Source organism: Colius striatus, chromosome 14 (assembly GCF_028858725.1).
Source record: "Colius striatus isolate bColStr4 chromosome 14, bColStr4.1.hap1, whole genome shotgun sequence".
Classification (NCBI taxonomy): domain Eukaryota; kingdom Metazoa; phylum Chordata; class Aves; order Coliiformes; family Coliidae; genus Colius; species Colius striatus.
Window position 1 is genome coordinate 9,355,187 of NC_084772.1, and position 18,637 is coordinate 9,373,823.

Consider the following 18,637-nt stretch of genomic DNA (forward strand, 5'->3'; position numbering starts at 1 on the left):
ACAGCTGAAAACATTTAATCCATTTGGTCTATACAAAAAAATTGCTAAAACCTCTTAGCTTGGTTCTAGGCAGCACTGAATCCACAGAAAGAGGTATAAAAATTACAAGGAAAAGCACCAGAAAGGTAAGAGAGCTACTAAATGAAAGACCAAACTGAGTGAATTTCCAGTTACTTAAAACAGTGACTACCTGGCATTCCATTCCCTTGCTCTAAAATGGGGACTCTATCATAAAGGTTTTACAAACCTTCTCAGCCACAGAAAGTAAGAAATGCTATCAAAAATTTCATCACTGTCTGCAAAATGCAGGCTTTTTGTCTTCAGAAACAATGATTTCACTTTCATAGGCACGTGGTGACTTCCAAAAGCTGTAAGCAGAGATGTCCATTGCCTCTGTTGTTCAGGAAGGATCAAAGTTTTGACTTCACTACTTCCGTTTGCCCCTCTGTGGGAGGCAGTGAGATGTGTGAGAGCTCAGTTTTATGTTGCTGAACTTAGAAACTGGACCATGACAGGCAGACACCAGACCCACTGACAGAAGAATCTAAAAAGGTTATATTGCTCACCTACACAACAGAAGCAAGGAGGCTGAGCAAATACAAATTAATTGCTACCCCTGAGGCAACACAATCATTTCTGGAATGGATGATGAAATGGGAAATCGGTGTCTTCTCAGACATCAAAGTGTTTGGAGTCAGGCTTCAACTTAATTAGCAACCACCAACAAGCAAATTAACATAAAGACTTTAACCAAGGATAAGATTCTTATTCAAGCAGCTTTTCATCCAGACAGGAGGAAGATCAATGCACCAATTCTAAATCAGTACCAGTAAATCGAGTTTCTGATATAACAGTCAGTAGTGAAAAGATTTAGATAACTATGAAGACTTTTCTGTCTCAACAACTGTTTTTGCATTAGCCTCTGAATCATCTCAGTTGAGACCAAAAGTTCACTTCTGACTGAAATTCACTATAACAACCTTCAATAACCAAACTTTAAATTGCACTTTCAAATGCTCTAGTCTTTTCTATTTAAAAAGGTAAAAATAACAGACTGAAGAAAACATTAACTTTATCTGAGACTGCAACCATTCAAAGCTTGAATCTGTCTAGCTTAAAACAGTAAATAACTTTAATTGAATCTATAGATCACTTAAAAACATCACTGCACAGGTGCAGCTGACACAGTGAATCCAAAAAATGGCATGGATATACATTTTGTCATGAAGAAACGGAAATAAGAGTGAAAGCCAGGAAAAGAAATAGCACAAAGAAACCTACAACGTTTAGAAGATTTTCAGTAATCTATGAAATATTCCAGTAAGCTTCACAATATGCTGCATACAGCAGAAATCTTTAACATGAAGAACAAAAAGCAGGTTTTGCCAACCAACGTATCATAAAACACAGGACAGACATAGTTCATTAATAACTCAAGCCAACGTGTTTGTTCAGATTCACATTAACAAGATAAATACCCTTCACTTTAACAAGTCAAAACCCAATGGAATTTCCTCAGCCTCTTACCCAGGAGTCTTGCAATGATGTAAACTGCCTGGCCCCACAAGAACAACTTGCCATCACGTCCATTGTTACTAGGAAACCGTTTCTGACTGCCAGGGTTCTTCTTTTCCAGCTCAACAAAATCAGCTGGCACATAGTAATACTTGGGTACAATAGGACATCCTATAGAGTTTCAAAATAAGTACAGTGAGTAAATAAATTCCATGTCCCTTATTATTTGATTGTGGCCCCCTAATAAAGCTGAAGTGGATTCAAAACAGGAAAAATTATATCCTAGCAACAATTTGATTGAACGGACATTCATTGTTATCTCTCAATCCATCCAGAAAACCTGGGGCAATATTAAACTACTTGATTTCTTTTTCACCAAACATTTCCACAGAATTTCTTCCCAAACACATACACTGTGTGTGTAGGACATTACTTGGGCAAAAAGAAAAAAAAGCTGTTTTTCACTTACAAATGCAGTACAGGAAGCAAACCATAACCAAAAGAAGTGAATGCTGCATGAAATTTTCTGTTTTCCCCCCACATTTAACACCAGCTCAGTATCAGACAACTGTTTAAAACTATGATCTTGGTCAACAGTATGAAAATATTTAAGTGAAAATTAGAATTTTTTGCAAGTATGTAAAAACTAGTTCAAATTAGCATTTTAATTCTGGAACATCATGAAACAAAATGGCATAACTTCTCCATTGGAAGACATCATGTCTTGTATCGAGAATTATGATGTAGGTATTACTGATCATTGTAGATGAATAACCTTTATTTCAACATTTTTTTAGTGAAGAAGAAACAGGAATTTAGAAACATAATTCAAATGGCTAAGTTATATAAGTTATAAACATAAAATACAAAACCAAATTAATATGCTTTCTGCAAAATTAAATTTCACCTTACTATTGCTTTCATTTTCAATTGATTTGGATGAAGAACAGGCAATAAATGAAATAAAGTTGCAGTGTCTGACTACTTGATTAGACAAAAAAACATTACCGGCAAGAAGCTGAGAAGAAATGAAAAGTGAGAGTCATTAGAGCTATTCAAATGAGAGAGGCAGCAAAACACACCCAGAAATATAAAATGAGTCATTCAGGATGACATTCAACAATAGGAACCACAAGATTAATTTAATGTCTATGAAACTTTACATCCTCATTAATAACCAGAAAAAAACAGTGATCAGTAAGGTCAGAAAACTTGCTATGTTAAAAAAATCGGTAAGATGTTTGTATTTCTTAGAGCTAAGTTAGTTTACTTCAACAAGTATTGTAAATTGAAATGAGTCACACTAAAATATTCTGTATGTACTTATGTAACTGTATCACAGATGTCAGAACAGGTGACTACAGATGCTGAGTTTTAAAATTTGATTCTCAGTACACTGAAGCTTGTTCTGTTCTCTGCCCACATTTTTTCCTACCACTCAAACTTCTAGTCTTTTTTTTTGAGATTGAATTTTGGATGGTTGTGCCTGTAGGCCACCAATAGCCTTTTCTGCAATTCCACAAAAATTGTAGGGTACATAATTTAATTAAGAGAACATTCCTATTAAAATTAAGGTGTTGCCATTTTCAGTGCTCTAAGCTAGAAACAATTTCATATGCATACACTAAACCTTGTGAAGTGACAATGAATTTAGCAATTGATTCTCAACTGCAGTCAGGTGGACCACTGAAACTACCTGACTGTTGGTAGTTGTTATTTTCCTGCAAAGTCAAAGTGAATATTGTAAATAATGAAGCAGAAGAGAACAGGAATGACTGGGTAAAGTGTAAATCTTACATTTATATCAGTGGGATTTTTCCATACAACATTACATTTATTGTCACACTTTATGATGCAAAAGAATGTACACAAAAGAGATTATTCGGTATTAGTATTTTGCCATCAGGAAACATAGTGATATTACCACTTCTTCTTTGCTCTGACTACAATATTCATTAATAGGAATGTCAGTGTTTTAATAATCTCAGATAAATAAAAAGCTACAGTGTTTTAGAAGAATGATTATCAGGTAATACCTTCAGATGTATGCTGAATCAATGGATCCAGAAGATCCTGATACTCCTTTACTTGAGCAGAATTTCCTTTAAAAACTCCTAAAAACAAGCAAACAATAATTGATTTCATGGAAGAAGTAACTTTTCTGTCAGCTTAATGTTCATAAAAGAAGGATTTTGTTTATTTTCCAGTGGAGTAGTGTCCACACACTAAAAAAAAGCAAAAGATTAGACTGCAGATCCTCACTGATACAACTAAATCTTTCAAGGATCATGAATCAGCCACTCTCTTATTAGCTTAAACTGCAATTGATGACAAGGTACATGGGATAGTAAAGCTGTTAACTTAAAGAGGCTCAGGAATCAGACACAGAGAAGGAGCCCAACTAGCTGTAAGTAAATTCCTTAATTATAGTAGAATGAAGCAGCAGAGCTCATGTGCCAGTGTGGAGACAAACAGGCTGGCTCTAAAACTTAAGGACAGAGTTGCAAACTAATCTAGAAGTTGCCTTGAAATCCCAATAACCAAACCAGAAAGGAATGTAAAGGACTAAACTGAAAGATTTCCCCTCCAAAGATGAGGAGTGTTTACATTGGTAGGTCACATAGGTATTATATCTTTATATTATTGAGGTTCAGAACTGCTGACAGGCCTTGAGATATTAAACAGAACAGTCAGCTCTTTAGTATGCTGCTTTTGGGGGAAAAAAAAAAAAAATGTGTGTTTATGAGTACCAGTACCTTAAACGTATTTTCAAGAAGAACTTAATCATCCCAAAATGAATCTGATGAATATTAACAAGACCAGTGTTCAGTGCATCAAAAGTTCTTATATGAAAAGATGTGTCAAAAATATCAAAAGCATTTCTGTTCATCAAGGAAAACATGGATGAACTTGACGAGTCACAGTGATGTTTTATAATAGAACATTTTTTAATATTTAAAGAGGAACAAGTTGGATGGAAACTTTTCATTGTTCATCTCACTTATTTCTTTCCATGGTTTTCCTTTACAGTCACCATATTGTTCCACGTTATTAAAGACAGGTGTAATATTTCCCTCCTTACCTCATCCTACAAAACTACCGTAATCCTCCACTTCCAATCAGAAATGTAAAAAAAGCTTTCCAAAATGTTATTTGAATATTTCTTATTCGAAAAATAGTCATATTGATTTATGTAGCTCAAAGCTTTCCCATAGCTATAGATGCACACCCAGGGAGTCCTAAACTATCTCCTTTGAAGAAAAATCCCAACAGGAAATTAGTACTAAAACAGTTCTTTTGTATTCTTAAGAAAGGTGAATTCTGAAAGGCAAAAATAAGACAAAACTACACACTCATCCACTCAAACACACCAGATCATCTTGATTCTTAAAAGTTTAGGTATGGTTTTTGTTAGATATGTTTCTGTGTGCATGACATGTTTATGTAGACGTACAGGTATATTTATGTGTATTATATGTTTAGATGTTTGTTGTTGAGTTTTATCAGTTCAGACGGTTTTGTTAGGTTTTGTGACTTCAACATAACAAAAGACAAGATTTTGTGACTTGAATATGTGCATCAATATACATACATTAAAAAGTCACAAACCCTTATCTTTTATGTTATTTTAAGAATATTCAGCAAATTATCCTACTGAAAAGCCGGAGTACAGTAGAAAGATGGAATTTGACAACTGTATAGAGATTTCTTTCTCTCCATAGCTCTTAAATGCTCTATCCAAAACCAAAGCTTGACAAGCATTGCTCATTACATTTTCAAGCATTCCCAAGTGTATTATACAGGAAATGAAAACACTTGCCAAAAACCCCAAATGCAATGAAAGCTTGCACACAAAAACAGTGGGTTTGACACACTGAATTATTTCAAAACATTTGAGCACAGTAATGACATAAGAGCAGTATGATATTCTGACTCTCTCTAATGCAGTCTTATTGCAAATGCTGTAGAGGACAAAAAGATGTGTTTATGTGATAACAGAATTGCTTTTATATTAGTGACTATCTAGTGAAGCTAACAGTTGGGTAATAATGATAATTATCCACGAAGAACAAAACACTGCTCCTGATACTCCTCTCCTTCCTTGGAGGTCTTCAAGACCTGTCTGGATGTGTTCCTATGCAACCTGATCTAGGTTGCTTCTGCAGGGGGGTTGAACTAGATGAAATCTAAAGGTCCCTTCCAACCCCTACCATTCTATGATTCTATGAAATGTGAACCTAATTCAATAGAATCTACTTGCCAGAACTGTTTTCACTTTCCATATCTTAAAAATCCTAAAAAGCTGTCACTTACAAACTGGAAAAGTTGATGAGCCAATTAGTCTTATAAAAGAAAATCTAAGTAAATATACAGTTACTTTAATATCTTCTACTAAATTTTTAAGAAATTATGAACAAAATTTTGCTGATGTGAGCAAAGTTGGGGGATTAGGGACAAGGATTTACAGGACTCTCCCCCTTCCTTACTTAATGTAGCACTGTCCCAGAGGTAACACAGTCCAGTTATCAGGAGCTACCTAGATATCCAGTAGCTTAATACACTTTGCTGAAAAGGCTTTCCTTCATGCTCTGCAAGTGTACTGGATTGGCAAATAGTCTTTCAGCTGAACAAGTATTCACAATGTAGCAGCTTGTTTTCTCAATGTTTTCATTATAAAGACATTCAACTGTAATGCTTCTCCTATTTCATTGTCTTTTTGCAATTTAAGTTGCTCAGCTTTTCCATCAAATTTTGTATTAAGGAAGGTGTGGATTTGGAGATGTGTGCACAGAATTGTGCTGTTTGATGGAATTGTGGTACAGAAGAAAAAGACCCACTATATGCAAAATATATATTTTTAAATTTTGTAATACAAGGAGTAAAACACTTCCTTTATTTTTCTGCTAACTTAGTTACAGATTATTATCTTTCTTCTTCAACCCTTCATCCCAACTGCAAGTGGGAAGCATTAAATGGCAGTGCCTCTCTCCTCAGTTTCACTCTTTCAAAAATGTCAAGCATTGTGAAACCTTTTTACACCTTCAAACAAAAGTATTTTAATCTGTGGGTGGCCACAGAGAAGTCTAGAGAGATAACAGTTTTCTATGCCCTTCTCTTTATTTGAAAACTATTCCACACACTAAAGGGAAAAAAAAAACCCCAGATGTTAAGATTTTAATCCATTCTAAATCTTTTTGATAGTTGTAACTCTGACTCATTGTCTTATTCAGACTCCTGCTCTATGTGAATTTTGCTTCCATCCTAAAATCATCCTGTGAACTTATTTGGTATGTCTCATATCCTCAAGAACAAGTCTAGGCATCAAGTCTAGGCATCAGTATTTTGGTGGCAGTAGGGTTTTTTTTGTTTTGTATTTTTTCAAATCAGACTAACTGGCTATGTGGAAAAACGTGGCCAGGAAGCACAGACATTTCTAAGAGAAACTAGGCCTTTTCTGCTTTGCTTTCTTCTCTTCTGAATTCAGTTTCAATTACCACACAATGTCCAACTTGAAAAGACCTGCTGCAACATTCAGTTTGCCAATGTGTTCTCCCACTTCCTTTTCTCTCATGCTGCTGTGAAGTTCTGATATACTGTGAAAGTTTTGAAGGCTTAAAAGGCAATGCAGGGCTGAAATGTCACAGGTGTAAGTTTTTATAAAAGCCCTGTCAAGTTAGATTCTACAAACAGTTCACATTAAAAATGGTGAAATATGGGGGGTTGTGTGCTCAAGAATTTTTTACCCATGAGGCATAACTCTAAATGAGAGTGTCACAGCATTATTATTTTGGTAGATCAGGAAAATCATTTTGTATCTTTCCTCTAAGGGCTCATCTCTCTAACGCCTTAACAGAACAGGAACGTAAAGTTGCACTTACCATCAATTATCATGAAAATAAAAAACAGAGGGAATTCACACTCAATGCCATCAAAAAGCTGAAAAGAAGAAAAATTTATCATAATGACATTTCATCATTTTGATTTAAGGAAATGTATTTGAGTATCTCATTGAATAATTTCAAAGCAACAAAAGCCAAACATGATTGTAACCACATTTTAGTACATCAGCTTGTTGTTTTAGCTTACACCTTCTTAATTCTACGGGCACTTTGAGCCACAGTTTATGCAAAAGTGCAGTTATTCTCACGCAGAATATTTATATAACTCCTGTTTTCTTTTCCACAGAGAAACTATTCAGGAGGTAAAAAAAAGTAAATTTTCATTTAGATAACCTTTTACTAATAAAACACTGTGGTCAAAAGCAAAATTGTTTTCCAGACACTCAGACTGTAGTCAGCTGTGAAATTAAATAAAATGATAAATAACTTTTTTATTTGATATGTGAAATCAACTGTACCTCAAATGTAAATGGAAGCACATTCATTACAAAACAAATCAAGGACTAGCTTGCTGACTTGGCAATCTCTCAGAAGTGCACGTGCCCAATTACAAAATGCGTCTCCTTCAGTTGAAGCAATTAGGAATCACTGTACAATTCAAGTGGCAAGTACTGGGGTGGGGTTCTGGCTTTGTTCTCTTTTTGAGGGGTGGATTTTGTTTTGGGGTTTTTTTGTTTTGCTTTTAGGTACCATACAAACATTTTAGAAAACCAAATGTTCCCTTCTCTAGGCCAGGTTTTCCTTTACCTTAATTTCTGCTGGTTTATAGTAACGCCGTGTTCTGTCCTCCAGCGCTGTTCTGTACCCATCTCTCAGAAATCTTTTAAACCCGTATTTTCCTTTCAGTTTTCTAATAATTTTATCTAGTGTTTGACTGAACAAAACCTCATCATCCAAAGCAAATGCAGGATAACTGAGACAGGGCAAAAGAGCTGCATCAGTATTCTGTAGGAGTGGGAGAAATAACACATCACAAATTTAATTAGAGCTCTGATAATTATTTGGTGCACAAACAAAGACTGTTTAATTTATTAAGGGAAATATACCTTTGGAACATCACCTTGTCTTTATCAAAATCCTAGTAGTAATATATTAAAAGAATGTGCAAAGTAAGACTTCTGAAGACGTGTAAGGATACAATACAAACACAATATTTGGATATGTGACTTAAAAGATAAATCATTTAACTCAAAATCTGACCCACTTCACAGTTGATAACCTACAGGTCTAACTGAATATATTCTACAACTTTATGGCTTTAGAAATAAAAAACATCCTCTAGCTTATTCCTGGAGGAAACACAAACATTTGGTTATCTTATGCTCAAAGTGAATCACAAACATTTAACAAACGTACAATCCAGAGAAGTAACTATCATTAAATTTTAATTTCTGAAAAACATCTTCAGGAATATTCTTCAGGTTACATATCACACAAGACTATCTGATTTATAATTAAGGTGATAAGGAAGTAATTTAATGAAAAAATACAAACAGCATTTCTCAAGAACCATGTGCAACTACCATGAATTAAATACACAGGAAAAATTACTAACTAGTGCGTCACCACTGTAGGTATTCTTATAGAAACACAAAAGAAGTAATTTAAAGTTCAAATTCTTACATTAGGTGCTGCTTTGTTATTCCTTTCTCCTGATATATCAAAGATATTCAGCCATTTAAAATACTGTATTTTTGCCAATCATTGATGTGATTTCTCATAAAACGAAAAAAAAAAAGGACGCAGGGATTGTTTCTATAGCACAAGTAGCTTATGAAACCAACTTCTGTTGGAATATTTCATGTCTCCAGCAAATAATAAACAGCAAAGGAGTTCTAGAAGACCATTAGACTATAAAAAAGTAGCTGACACTGCCTTTTATTTTAATTATCAAATATTACAATTCTGCTATAATTTTCCTATACAATGAGTAAACTATTAATGTTGAAGATTAATAGTCTGTTTCATAAACAAAAAAGCTGTTATATCCCAGGGTGCACAAGGAAGCAGCAGAACTCTATTATTGCTTTTAAATTACTGATTTTCAGAAACCAAATTTACTTTTGCTGGTAGGACTGAAATAGATTTTTTAAAATCTATCTTTATGTCACTTAGATTTACTCATGAAGGAAATGCTTATTTCTAACATTGGCTTATAACAAGCAATCCTCCATATACAGCAATTTATGAAAAGCCAACCTTAAAGGTTTCTTCTCTAGACAAAAGAATGAGTTAAAGCCACAGTAAAATGTTTTGAAAATGTAGGCACTGAGTATATAGTGGAAAACCAATCACCAAATCTGCAAACTCTACTTAAGGTACTGCAGACCTTTACTATTTTATATGTTATTTAAAATTCATTTAGAAAGGTACCAATAGGCTACCATTTTAAACTGAATACTCATAAAACAAAGAATGCCTATTCAGAGAAATAACATCATAGTGACATTTAAGAAGCAAAAATTTAGTCTCTTCCCAGCAAATTCCTATCTTTATTAAGCATAGAATTAAGAATTATGTTCATATCCATTTATTTTCTCCACACTTTGTTGAGATGAATTTCCTTTGATTACTTACATGAGACCTTGACTCTCGGGGTAGCAACGAACAGAGAGTCTGTCTGTTACGGTTATGGGCATCAAAATCCACAAATATAACAGACCAAGAGCAGCCCTGTAAACAAAACATTATCTTTATTTAATGGCAAATGAAGAGATGTTAGCATAGCCTGGTGAAACTAACTGGTTCTGTGTTTTATTTAGGTTACATTGTAACAGTCTGGTGGCTGGTAATTTTAATTAGAAAATGTAACACAACTTCAGAATGAAAACATTCTGAATTTTCAAACACATTTTGATATAGCTAAAATCTTTATCTACTAGTATTATCTACTACTGATTATGAAACATATGTTCATATTCAAGCTATGAACTTTTCCATTATTTCTTGAAAAATAATTACTATATCAAGGAAATCCAAAAAGAAGTCATCCTTCCCTGTGACTGCAAGGAACGTTCCAAACAGTGACAGTGAATAGCTCACTAGAAGTCCGTTAGAACACAAATAACTGGATATTCATGTGAACTACTCTTTTGAAAAAGGAATTCCATAGAAAATAAAAATGCCCTGCATTTCAGCTATAAGGTCTATGTTATCAACATCCACTCCTTAGCAAAACCTATTTCCTTGTAAAATTCTGCAATTTTACATTATATCTCTGTCAGCTTTGTCACACGCCCTAAAACACTCAGAAACATTCCCATAGATGAGATACTGTTTAAACATGATCAGCACCATTTCTTGGAAACTCAATGCACGGACATCTCAATGAACGGACATCTTCATATATGTCATTGGCATTGGCAGAGAATCTCAGTATCACTATTCCACTGGAAGACACACATTCAACGCTGAACTCATTCAGTTTCTGTCATAAATATCACACCATAAATTATCACAAATTCACTAAGTCTCTCCTAAAAAGCAGTGAGTTTCCTGGGTATGCTATTCTTTTAAGAAGACTGTTCCAGAACCCACTCTCTATAATTATTAAAAACTTTTATGTCCAACAAATTTCCGCATAGCTATCTAAACACTCTTCTTTTTGTGCCAGTACTAGCATCCGTTCATTCAGCTTTCCAAACAATAGAGGTTTTTTCTTACTCTTTAGCAGCACTCTAATTATAGACAGCTATCATACAAATGCTCAGCTTTTGCTTTGCTAGGCTAAACAAAACATGTTTTTCCACTGTCCTCGTGGAAAAGAATCTCTGTTCTCTTAATCGTTCCAGCAAGATACACTGAATAGTGCTGAGAGAAATCTATACAAATCTACACAAATAATCACATTTGCTTTGATCATTTGTTATACTGCTTTCTTCTGAACCCAGATTCTGATTATTCACAAATCTCTATATTCATCTACAGACTCTGAACACTGTATGTCTACCTAAGTGAATGTGCAGTTCCTGTGCATTAGCAAAGAATTCTTTGGGGATTCAAAAGCAGACTAATTTGCATTTCAGAAAACCATAAGCATGTTGGTTTACAAATTAACTATTTTTTACTTCTCTAAAGATTGTGAATTTCTGTAGTAAGGACACCTTACAATGCCTTCATTGTTGGGGTTTTTTTTTTTTATATAATTTTCTCCACAAACTGATATGGAAGTGCAGCTCATACACAAACAACTTATTAATCTATGACTAAGTCAAACGTGAAACGGTGTTCACCTTGTCACTAGCAGTCCCACTTCAGTGCATGTAGGCACCATGAACTTCATTCACTAGTTCATTAACTCACACTGTCAGTGAATGCACATCCTCTTACAGGGCTTTTTTGCTGATATGTATTTTTTTTCTAAAAGGTATTGTAGCTAAAACTGAATTGTTACATTAGTGAGACAAATTCTAAGCTATTTATACTCTATGATACTCTGAAATCAGAGGTTTGCATTAACCATATCAAGCCCAAAAGGTAGAATAAGTTATTACTTTTTCAGAATCTCATTATAAATGCACACCTACAGATGATAAAAAAATTTCTTATGCCAATGTCATACAAACTTCTTCTGATTGAGTTATAACTATTGTTTCAGAGATCTACAATGCATTGTGGATAAATTTACAACATTTACCATAGGATATAAACCAAAATAATGAGAAACAAAACAACTTATTTATCTCTTACAATAAAAACACTCTTCTCAATGTGTAAATACTTTTTTTTCTGAGAAAGCATTAGGATTACAGTTTGACTATATTTTTATGTTAGAATTTCCACTTTTCATGAAATATTTCTGGTATGATGGAGGTGAAAATGAACAGCATTTAAACACCATGAATTGACTCCTCTCTACGTTCAGACTGAAATTCAGACTAAACAAAAAGCCAATCACTTCTCAATTCATTAATTGTTCTTTGTATCTGGCACCTAAAAATACACTAAAGGATGCATTAAAAATAGCTGAACACCAGGTAAGCAGTGCTTTGTTGCAAAACATAAAGTTGTATGATTTCTCACAGAAATATATTATTTGTTAAGGTTTTCTAGAACTGGGGGGTGGAGGGAAGGAGCAGTTTAGCATGAATATTAACAAAAACTGACCTTTATTTTGTCCTCTCTGGGTGCATCCATGAATGCACAAGGAAACTGCCCTATCGTGATATACTTAAAGATATATAACACAGATGCATTGTGAGTAAGCGCACAGCTACATATTTGTATTTACTAGTCTCTTCCAGCATCCCCAGTGTGAATGGGAAAATCTGCATGGAAAGGCTGAGCCGGCTGTTGTCCCCAGCAATGATTTATGCAGGTTGCACTAGTGTAGTTGCAGGTGCAAACAAGTTTCTCTTGAGGGGCTCAGCGGGATTTCTCAAAGCTATTGGAACACAGCTGGAGCTAAGCACAAAGGCAAACTCTGCTGCAGACTGAAGGTCAAAACGGTTTCTGTTTATGCTAAATATCTTGGAAATAAACTCTCAAAGCATTTTAACTGGTTTTGCTTCAGTAACTTATTCATTCATTTCACAACTTAGCAAAAAAAGCCAGCAGCCACATTTACTGGTGCTTGAGACTGTTGGAAAGGTGAAAACTGTAGATAAATGTGGGTTTTTTCCTGAAATACTGATAATGTGTGTATAATGTCTAATCATCATTTAAAATCCTTACTAGCTCCTAATACAGAACAACAGCTTTGGAAATGGTCATGAAGTAAAATAAAACTAGACCAAGTGGCTGAGTCTTTTTGAGTTGGTGGATTTGGATATGCATAAAGAGCACTTTTCTGCTTCTCCATTCATAAGGCAAACAGCTATCAATATTTCCTGTGGAGTGGATTTAAACAGAATGAGTCCATTGTACTACAGTACTAGTACAGATGCAAAAACTCCAAATAGAATAAAAAACAACCAGAACAAAATCCCCAAACCCCACTATGAATAGATAGCCACAAAAATTGTAATGGATGTCTAAATCTAGAAATTCTTTCTAAACAAGAAATTCTTGTTTTGAAGGATTTCCTGGTTTATGCCATAAAAAGACGGAGAGTCTAATAACAGTAAGAGTTAATAGCTTTGCATCAATGTGTAAGATTGTTTAATAGCACTTGTATGTCAGTTGCTTACTATTTAAAGTGTAACTTACATTTCTCATCCCTGGCATCTGAATAGCTCTAAAATGTTTTAGCTTAACAGTTCTTTTTACATGAATAAACAACTAACGGAAAAGCTTTTTGTCCAATAGTGCTAATAATTATTTTATATGACTGTTTTGATCCATATCTTCCATTTTACAAACAGAAAAATAGAGACACAAATAACCAAGAATGTTTTAATATATCAAGTAGTAGAGAAAGGAACTTGGAATGTAATTTGGACTTTCTCCCAGTTACAGTTGACCTAGCTTATATTCATTAGTTTACACAAAGAGCACCTGAGAATTCCCTTTATTCACTATTTACCTTTTTACCATTTATAACTTCTCCCCCTTTGTACTATTTCCTTTATGGAAAACTAATGCATTTAAACAAGTTTCTTAAAGTTGAATATTTGAAACAGACAAATACTACAACCTGTCAGCTCCCTCTGACTCACAAAAAAGGAGAACAAAAGTACTATAGAAAAAAAAAATATCCTTCCTTGTGGTCAGCAAGAAAATACAGAAACTTTACTCAAAAAAAAACCAAATAGTACTCCGAGTCAAGGTCACAAAGTTATCAAAACTCTAAAGGATCGCTTAAGACTTAACTTCAGTAAAAAAAAAGTATGAAAGTATGCTACTCATGTAAAGGCAGATCATCTTTTTAAACTCAGTTTCTAATGTTACCAAGAAGAGACAAAGAATATCCAGTCAATTAACATTTACTTTGTATGAAATACAGACATTTGGGCATGTCAGCAAGGTCCATCAGTTCTAAGTCAAAAAGGATGAAAGACTACAAGAAAACTGTGCAATATGGAAAGCTTTACTTAGCTTATTGAGCTCACCACTTTGTGACCCACTTATCCTCCCTTCCACACAATTTACAGACAAAACTCAGAAGTGAGTTTCATAACTATTTCTACTCACGCTACCCTATCCAGCTTTCTTTTTAGCTGTACTTGTACCTTTCATTTCCATTTACTAATAACACCAATAGCTTGACATTGATGTATCTCTTTCATTTGCACATTTTCTAGACCATTAATTTGGAAAACTATTCTTTTATTTTAACTATAGATTCCTGTAAATGTAACACCTAACAAAAGATGCACATTGAAGCGACAAGTCAGAGATCAAAAAACCTAAGAAAAGGCTTGTGGTCTTAATTAAGCCAAGTCAAGTCAAAGGATGGGAAAAGATTTTACCACTATGCTACATATTGAGATTAAACCCCAAGAAATCAGTGGGATTATATACAAATAGCTTGTTTAAAATCTTGATCAGAAGTGACATGAAGGAAGACGACAGAAATAAGGTAGACTGTATTATGATCAACAGATACAATTCTGAAATAAAAACCTTTTTGGTTATCAAATTCCTTTTCAGAATAAATAGCAATCATTTTAGATTTTTTTTTTTCATGAAAAAACAGTAATTCTTAACAGTGAGGGCACTAGTGATTTTATCAGATTAATTCTGCACCTGAAACAAGAGAAAACAGTTTGCAAACTAACTTTTCTTAAAGCTGAAATCTAACAAACTGTGCTACATATTTCTAAGTATCCTCTGATCCACAGTGTATATCATTACTGCTAAAAAAAAAAGCAAACATTTTTATTACCTGATTTCCAAACAGATTGAAACCATTAATTGCTTCTAAAGCTGCTTTTGCCAGTCCCACAGAGCTGAGGAGAAAACAAAATGACAATAAAAAAACCCAGAGGTATCATAACTCAAGCTCAGACTAAAATATAACACATTTGACAGCTTTCAAAGAGATAATCTTTTCTTGATTTGCATTTTGTGCTTCACCTTAATGTTTAAGAAATGATGATGCAGCAAATTTGGGGTTGTTTGGTGGTGGGTTGTTTTGAGGTTTTTTTTGGAAAATACTTCTCAGCATTTTTATTTGCCTTCAAATGTCAAAGACCATCTGGAAAACACACTTCTGTTCTCACCTTGCTACTAGACATCTGGCATTATATATTTCAAGGTCTTGCTAATAGTGTATTAACAGAGGATTTACTTCAGCACAATTTTTCAAGCCCAGCTCTCAAGCACTAAACTTTAAGATACTGATTTCTGAGTAGCTTTTGATAAAAGAACTCATTTTCTAATATGAAACATACAGTGAAACATCTTTTATTTCACTTACTCCATTACGAGTATCTATGATATGGCAAACAAGACCCAGAAATACTAGTAGTAAGCCTTCAGATCAGCAAGTTCATGTTTAAAGACATTAAGCACTAAAATAACGAATCATTATATAATTTCTAAATCATACTATATATTGAAATATGACTTATTACTGATACTATATATTAAAATATTACTTATTACTGATTATGAAAATGGTACAGTCCATATACACCTTTTAAGAAAACATAGGCTTTTTCATTAAAAAAAAAGTCTTATACATTCCTTGTATTTAAAAAGGAGAAGCATCATTCCCTCTCAATGCACACACACTTTTGATGACTTTTTGTTTTAAGAAAAGCTGAAGGTAAACTTACAGAAACCTACTTGCATTTGACATGTTAATTTGAAATGTGAAGTATGACACAGCAGAGTTTTGAAATATCGGTTTTAAAAATATATAATTATAGCTAGGCCAACTTCTCACGTGTCCAGCTGCAGTGAAGAGCTAAAGCATTAAATACACACCAAATATGCTGAATTTTTGTGTATATTTATTCCAGAATTCTAGATGTGAAGATGACAGGACATGAAAAAGTAAAATATTAAATGAGCTAGTTCCCAACAGTGTTAGTTTAAAAATGTAACGTACATCATGCTACCAGATTTCTGACATTTCTACTATGGAATACAAACATTCAAAGCAGGGAGATGACTTTGCCTTGCTTGCTGGTTGGTTACATAAAAGTACAGGAACTAGAAATAATACCGGAGTCTAGCTAATTAGAAAAAACACATTTTGCCTTCTCTTAGGCAATCTGGTAAAACAGATTCATAGCATCCAGTAAAACAAAGCCTAGTGTAATTCTCACAGCTTTACTCATAAAACTAGAACTTTAAATAATGCCTTACTCTCCACTTAACTACAGTGCCTCTGACCAATGAGACATCATCCATCTCTGCTTCATTTCTATATATGCCACAACAGTGATTTATTGACTTCCTCAGCACCCCGTGTGCTATCCCTAAATGTCTTGTTCCAGTTTTGAAGTTTACAATTCAGAATCGAGTTTCGTCTTTCTCCCTAACTGCCCATTCCTTTAGACAGGAGCTCCACTATCAAGCTTACGATTAAATTGAAATATTTTTTGTGAACAAATGACAATAAATGAGACAATAGAAAAGGAAGACAGCAGAATCACAAGAAAGTATAGATGCCTACCCTATCATCTTTAAAAGTTAACAAATCTGAAGATGTATAGCAGAAGATTGAAAAAGGGAAAAGCAAATGAATCAAGTTGACATGACAAAAGGTTCAGAGCTAAAAAAGACCATAAGGGTAAACAAAAGAGACAGAATGTAGTACAAGGACATAGATCAACACTGCAGGAAGAAATCTGCCAACCTTAGCAAGATAAAAATCAGTAGAAAGAAGAACTGAAATGTTAATCTTTCCATAAGCCTATTCCTATATGGGGGAGGAACCTACTGACACTGTCCTCTGCTAACAACTATTTAGATACAGCTACAAAAAAACTTATAGCAGCAAACTGTCAGAAAACTGCAAACAGGGACTGTGCTTGAAATTTTCTTCTTTATACTCCATGCATCATTTTAGGTTTAGAGCAAACTTTTTACTTTACTGTAAATAAACTGATTTGTAGTACTTGTTTATGTAAAATATCAAATTTCAAATGTTTACTAATTCACATTTTAAAGAGGGATCTGATTACAATTACACAGGGAATATTGAAAATAATTTCAACAATTCAGTGCAGATCTATAGGATTTAAGTACTGTTTTACCTGGGATGGTTTTATGTAATTTAGACAATGACTTCAGACTCTATCATCCTTTTTAACTATAACCAACAGGTTTGTAAACCTCCATCTTTCTTTCTGAAACATTGCCAGAAATCATAGTCAGGGGATTTAATTCTAATTGGTACAACAATAGAAAGCTGATAAGGTTAAGTTCTGCTCTGAGCAGCTGCCATCAAACAGTGGTGAAATCCCTTGGTTCAGCATCTTCTGCTGATAAAAGCTTTGGGAGAATGTGAGGAAGGAATAAAGTGGACTCAGAAGTGTTGTGAATATAATTATTTTCCTGGCTTTTTTTCCAATACCTAAATAAAAATGAAATTGTTCTAACAACTGCTCTATTTTAATCATTGCCTAGCAAATTGGCATGATGACTCAGAACAGAACATCTCATAGAAGTACTATTATCAAATAGCATACACAGAAAATGAAAATGAGAGAAATCCCACACACTGAAACCTGTATCATATGTTAAAATCTCACATTCTTCTTTTCTATTCCAAATAACACTTTTAATATCAACAGTCAGATATTTTCCAAGTAGGAAAAAAGTTGCTGACAAAAGGTAGAGTAAAAATAGTTGTTTAACAGTAGGAACCACTGGTATTCAGATCATGGAAAACCACTCACTCTATCTACAAAATAGGATACTACTGCTTGGAAAAAATACAAAACCAATAGGGATTCCTTCCTTGAAATAACTTCTATTTTACATGTTCAGTCGCCAGTCCACAATAAGAATAATAGTGTAGATCAGCATTTTCCTACCTGTAGTTACTCAAAGCCACTGGAGACCTCAGTATTCTCACAAATATTACTTGAAAATTAAAATATAAATGTCTCAATGCTAAAATACTGGTTCCTTTCCTCAAGTGTCTACACTACAGTAAAGAGCAAGTTCAAGGTTCTACAGCTGTAGATTTGGATTACGAAGATACTGCACATCAACTTCATTATTCTCGCAGTACATATGGGAGATGTCGAAGGCATTTTGCAGAGGTACTCAGCAGATGCCTGGAGAACAGCTTGATCAAATGGTTACAGGACAAATTAATTTTTCAAAAGTTCAGCCGTATAGGAAGGGGATTGCACTGTCGTAAAAACTGTTACAAATGTTGT

General features: G+C 34.1%; 1 protein-coding gene across 6 annotated transcripts in view; it reads right to left on the reverse strand.

The window, feature by feature from the left end:
* PHKB (phosphorylase kinase regulatory subunit beta) overlaps nucleotides 1-18,637 on the reverse strand; it is a 77,757-nt gene that overhangs the window by 37,383 nt on the left and 21,737 nt on the right. For 5 of the 6 annotated variants that reach the window (XM_062007875.1, XM_062007877.1, XM_062007879.1 and 2 more), the window contains 6 exons: nucleotides 15,181-15,244; nucleotides 9,993-10,088; nucleotides 8,163-8,360; nucleotides 7,395-7,452; nucleotides 3,552-3,629; nucleotides 1,528-1,686 (listed from right to left, as the gene is read on the reverse strand). In XM_062007875.1, coding sequence (XP_061863859.1) covers nucleotides 1,528-1,686; nucleotides 3,552-3,629; nucleotides 7,395-7,452; nucleotides 8,163-8,360; nucleotides 9,993-10,088; nucleotides 15,181-15,244 — 653 coding nt within the window. The remainder of the gene's footprint in view (nucleotides 1-1,527; nucleotides 1,687-3,551; nucleotides 3,630-7,394; nucleotides 7,453-8,162; nucleotides 8,361-9,992; nucleotides 10,089-15,180; nucleotides 15,245-18,637) is intronic. The other variant, XM_062007881.1, reaches the window with a different exon arrangement.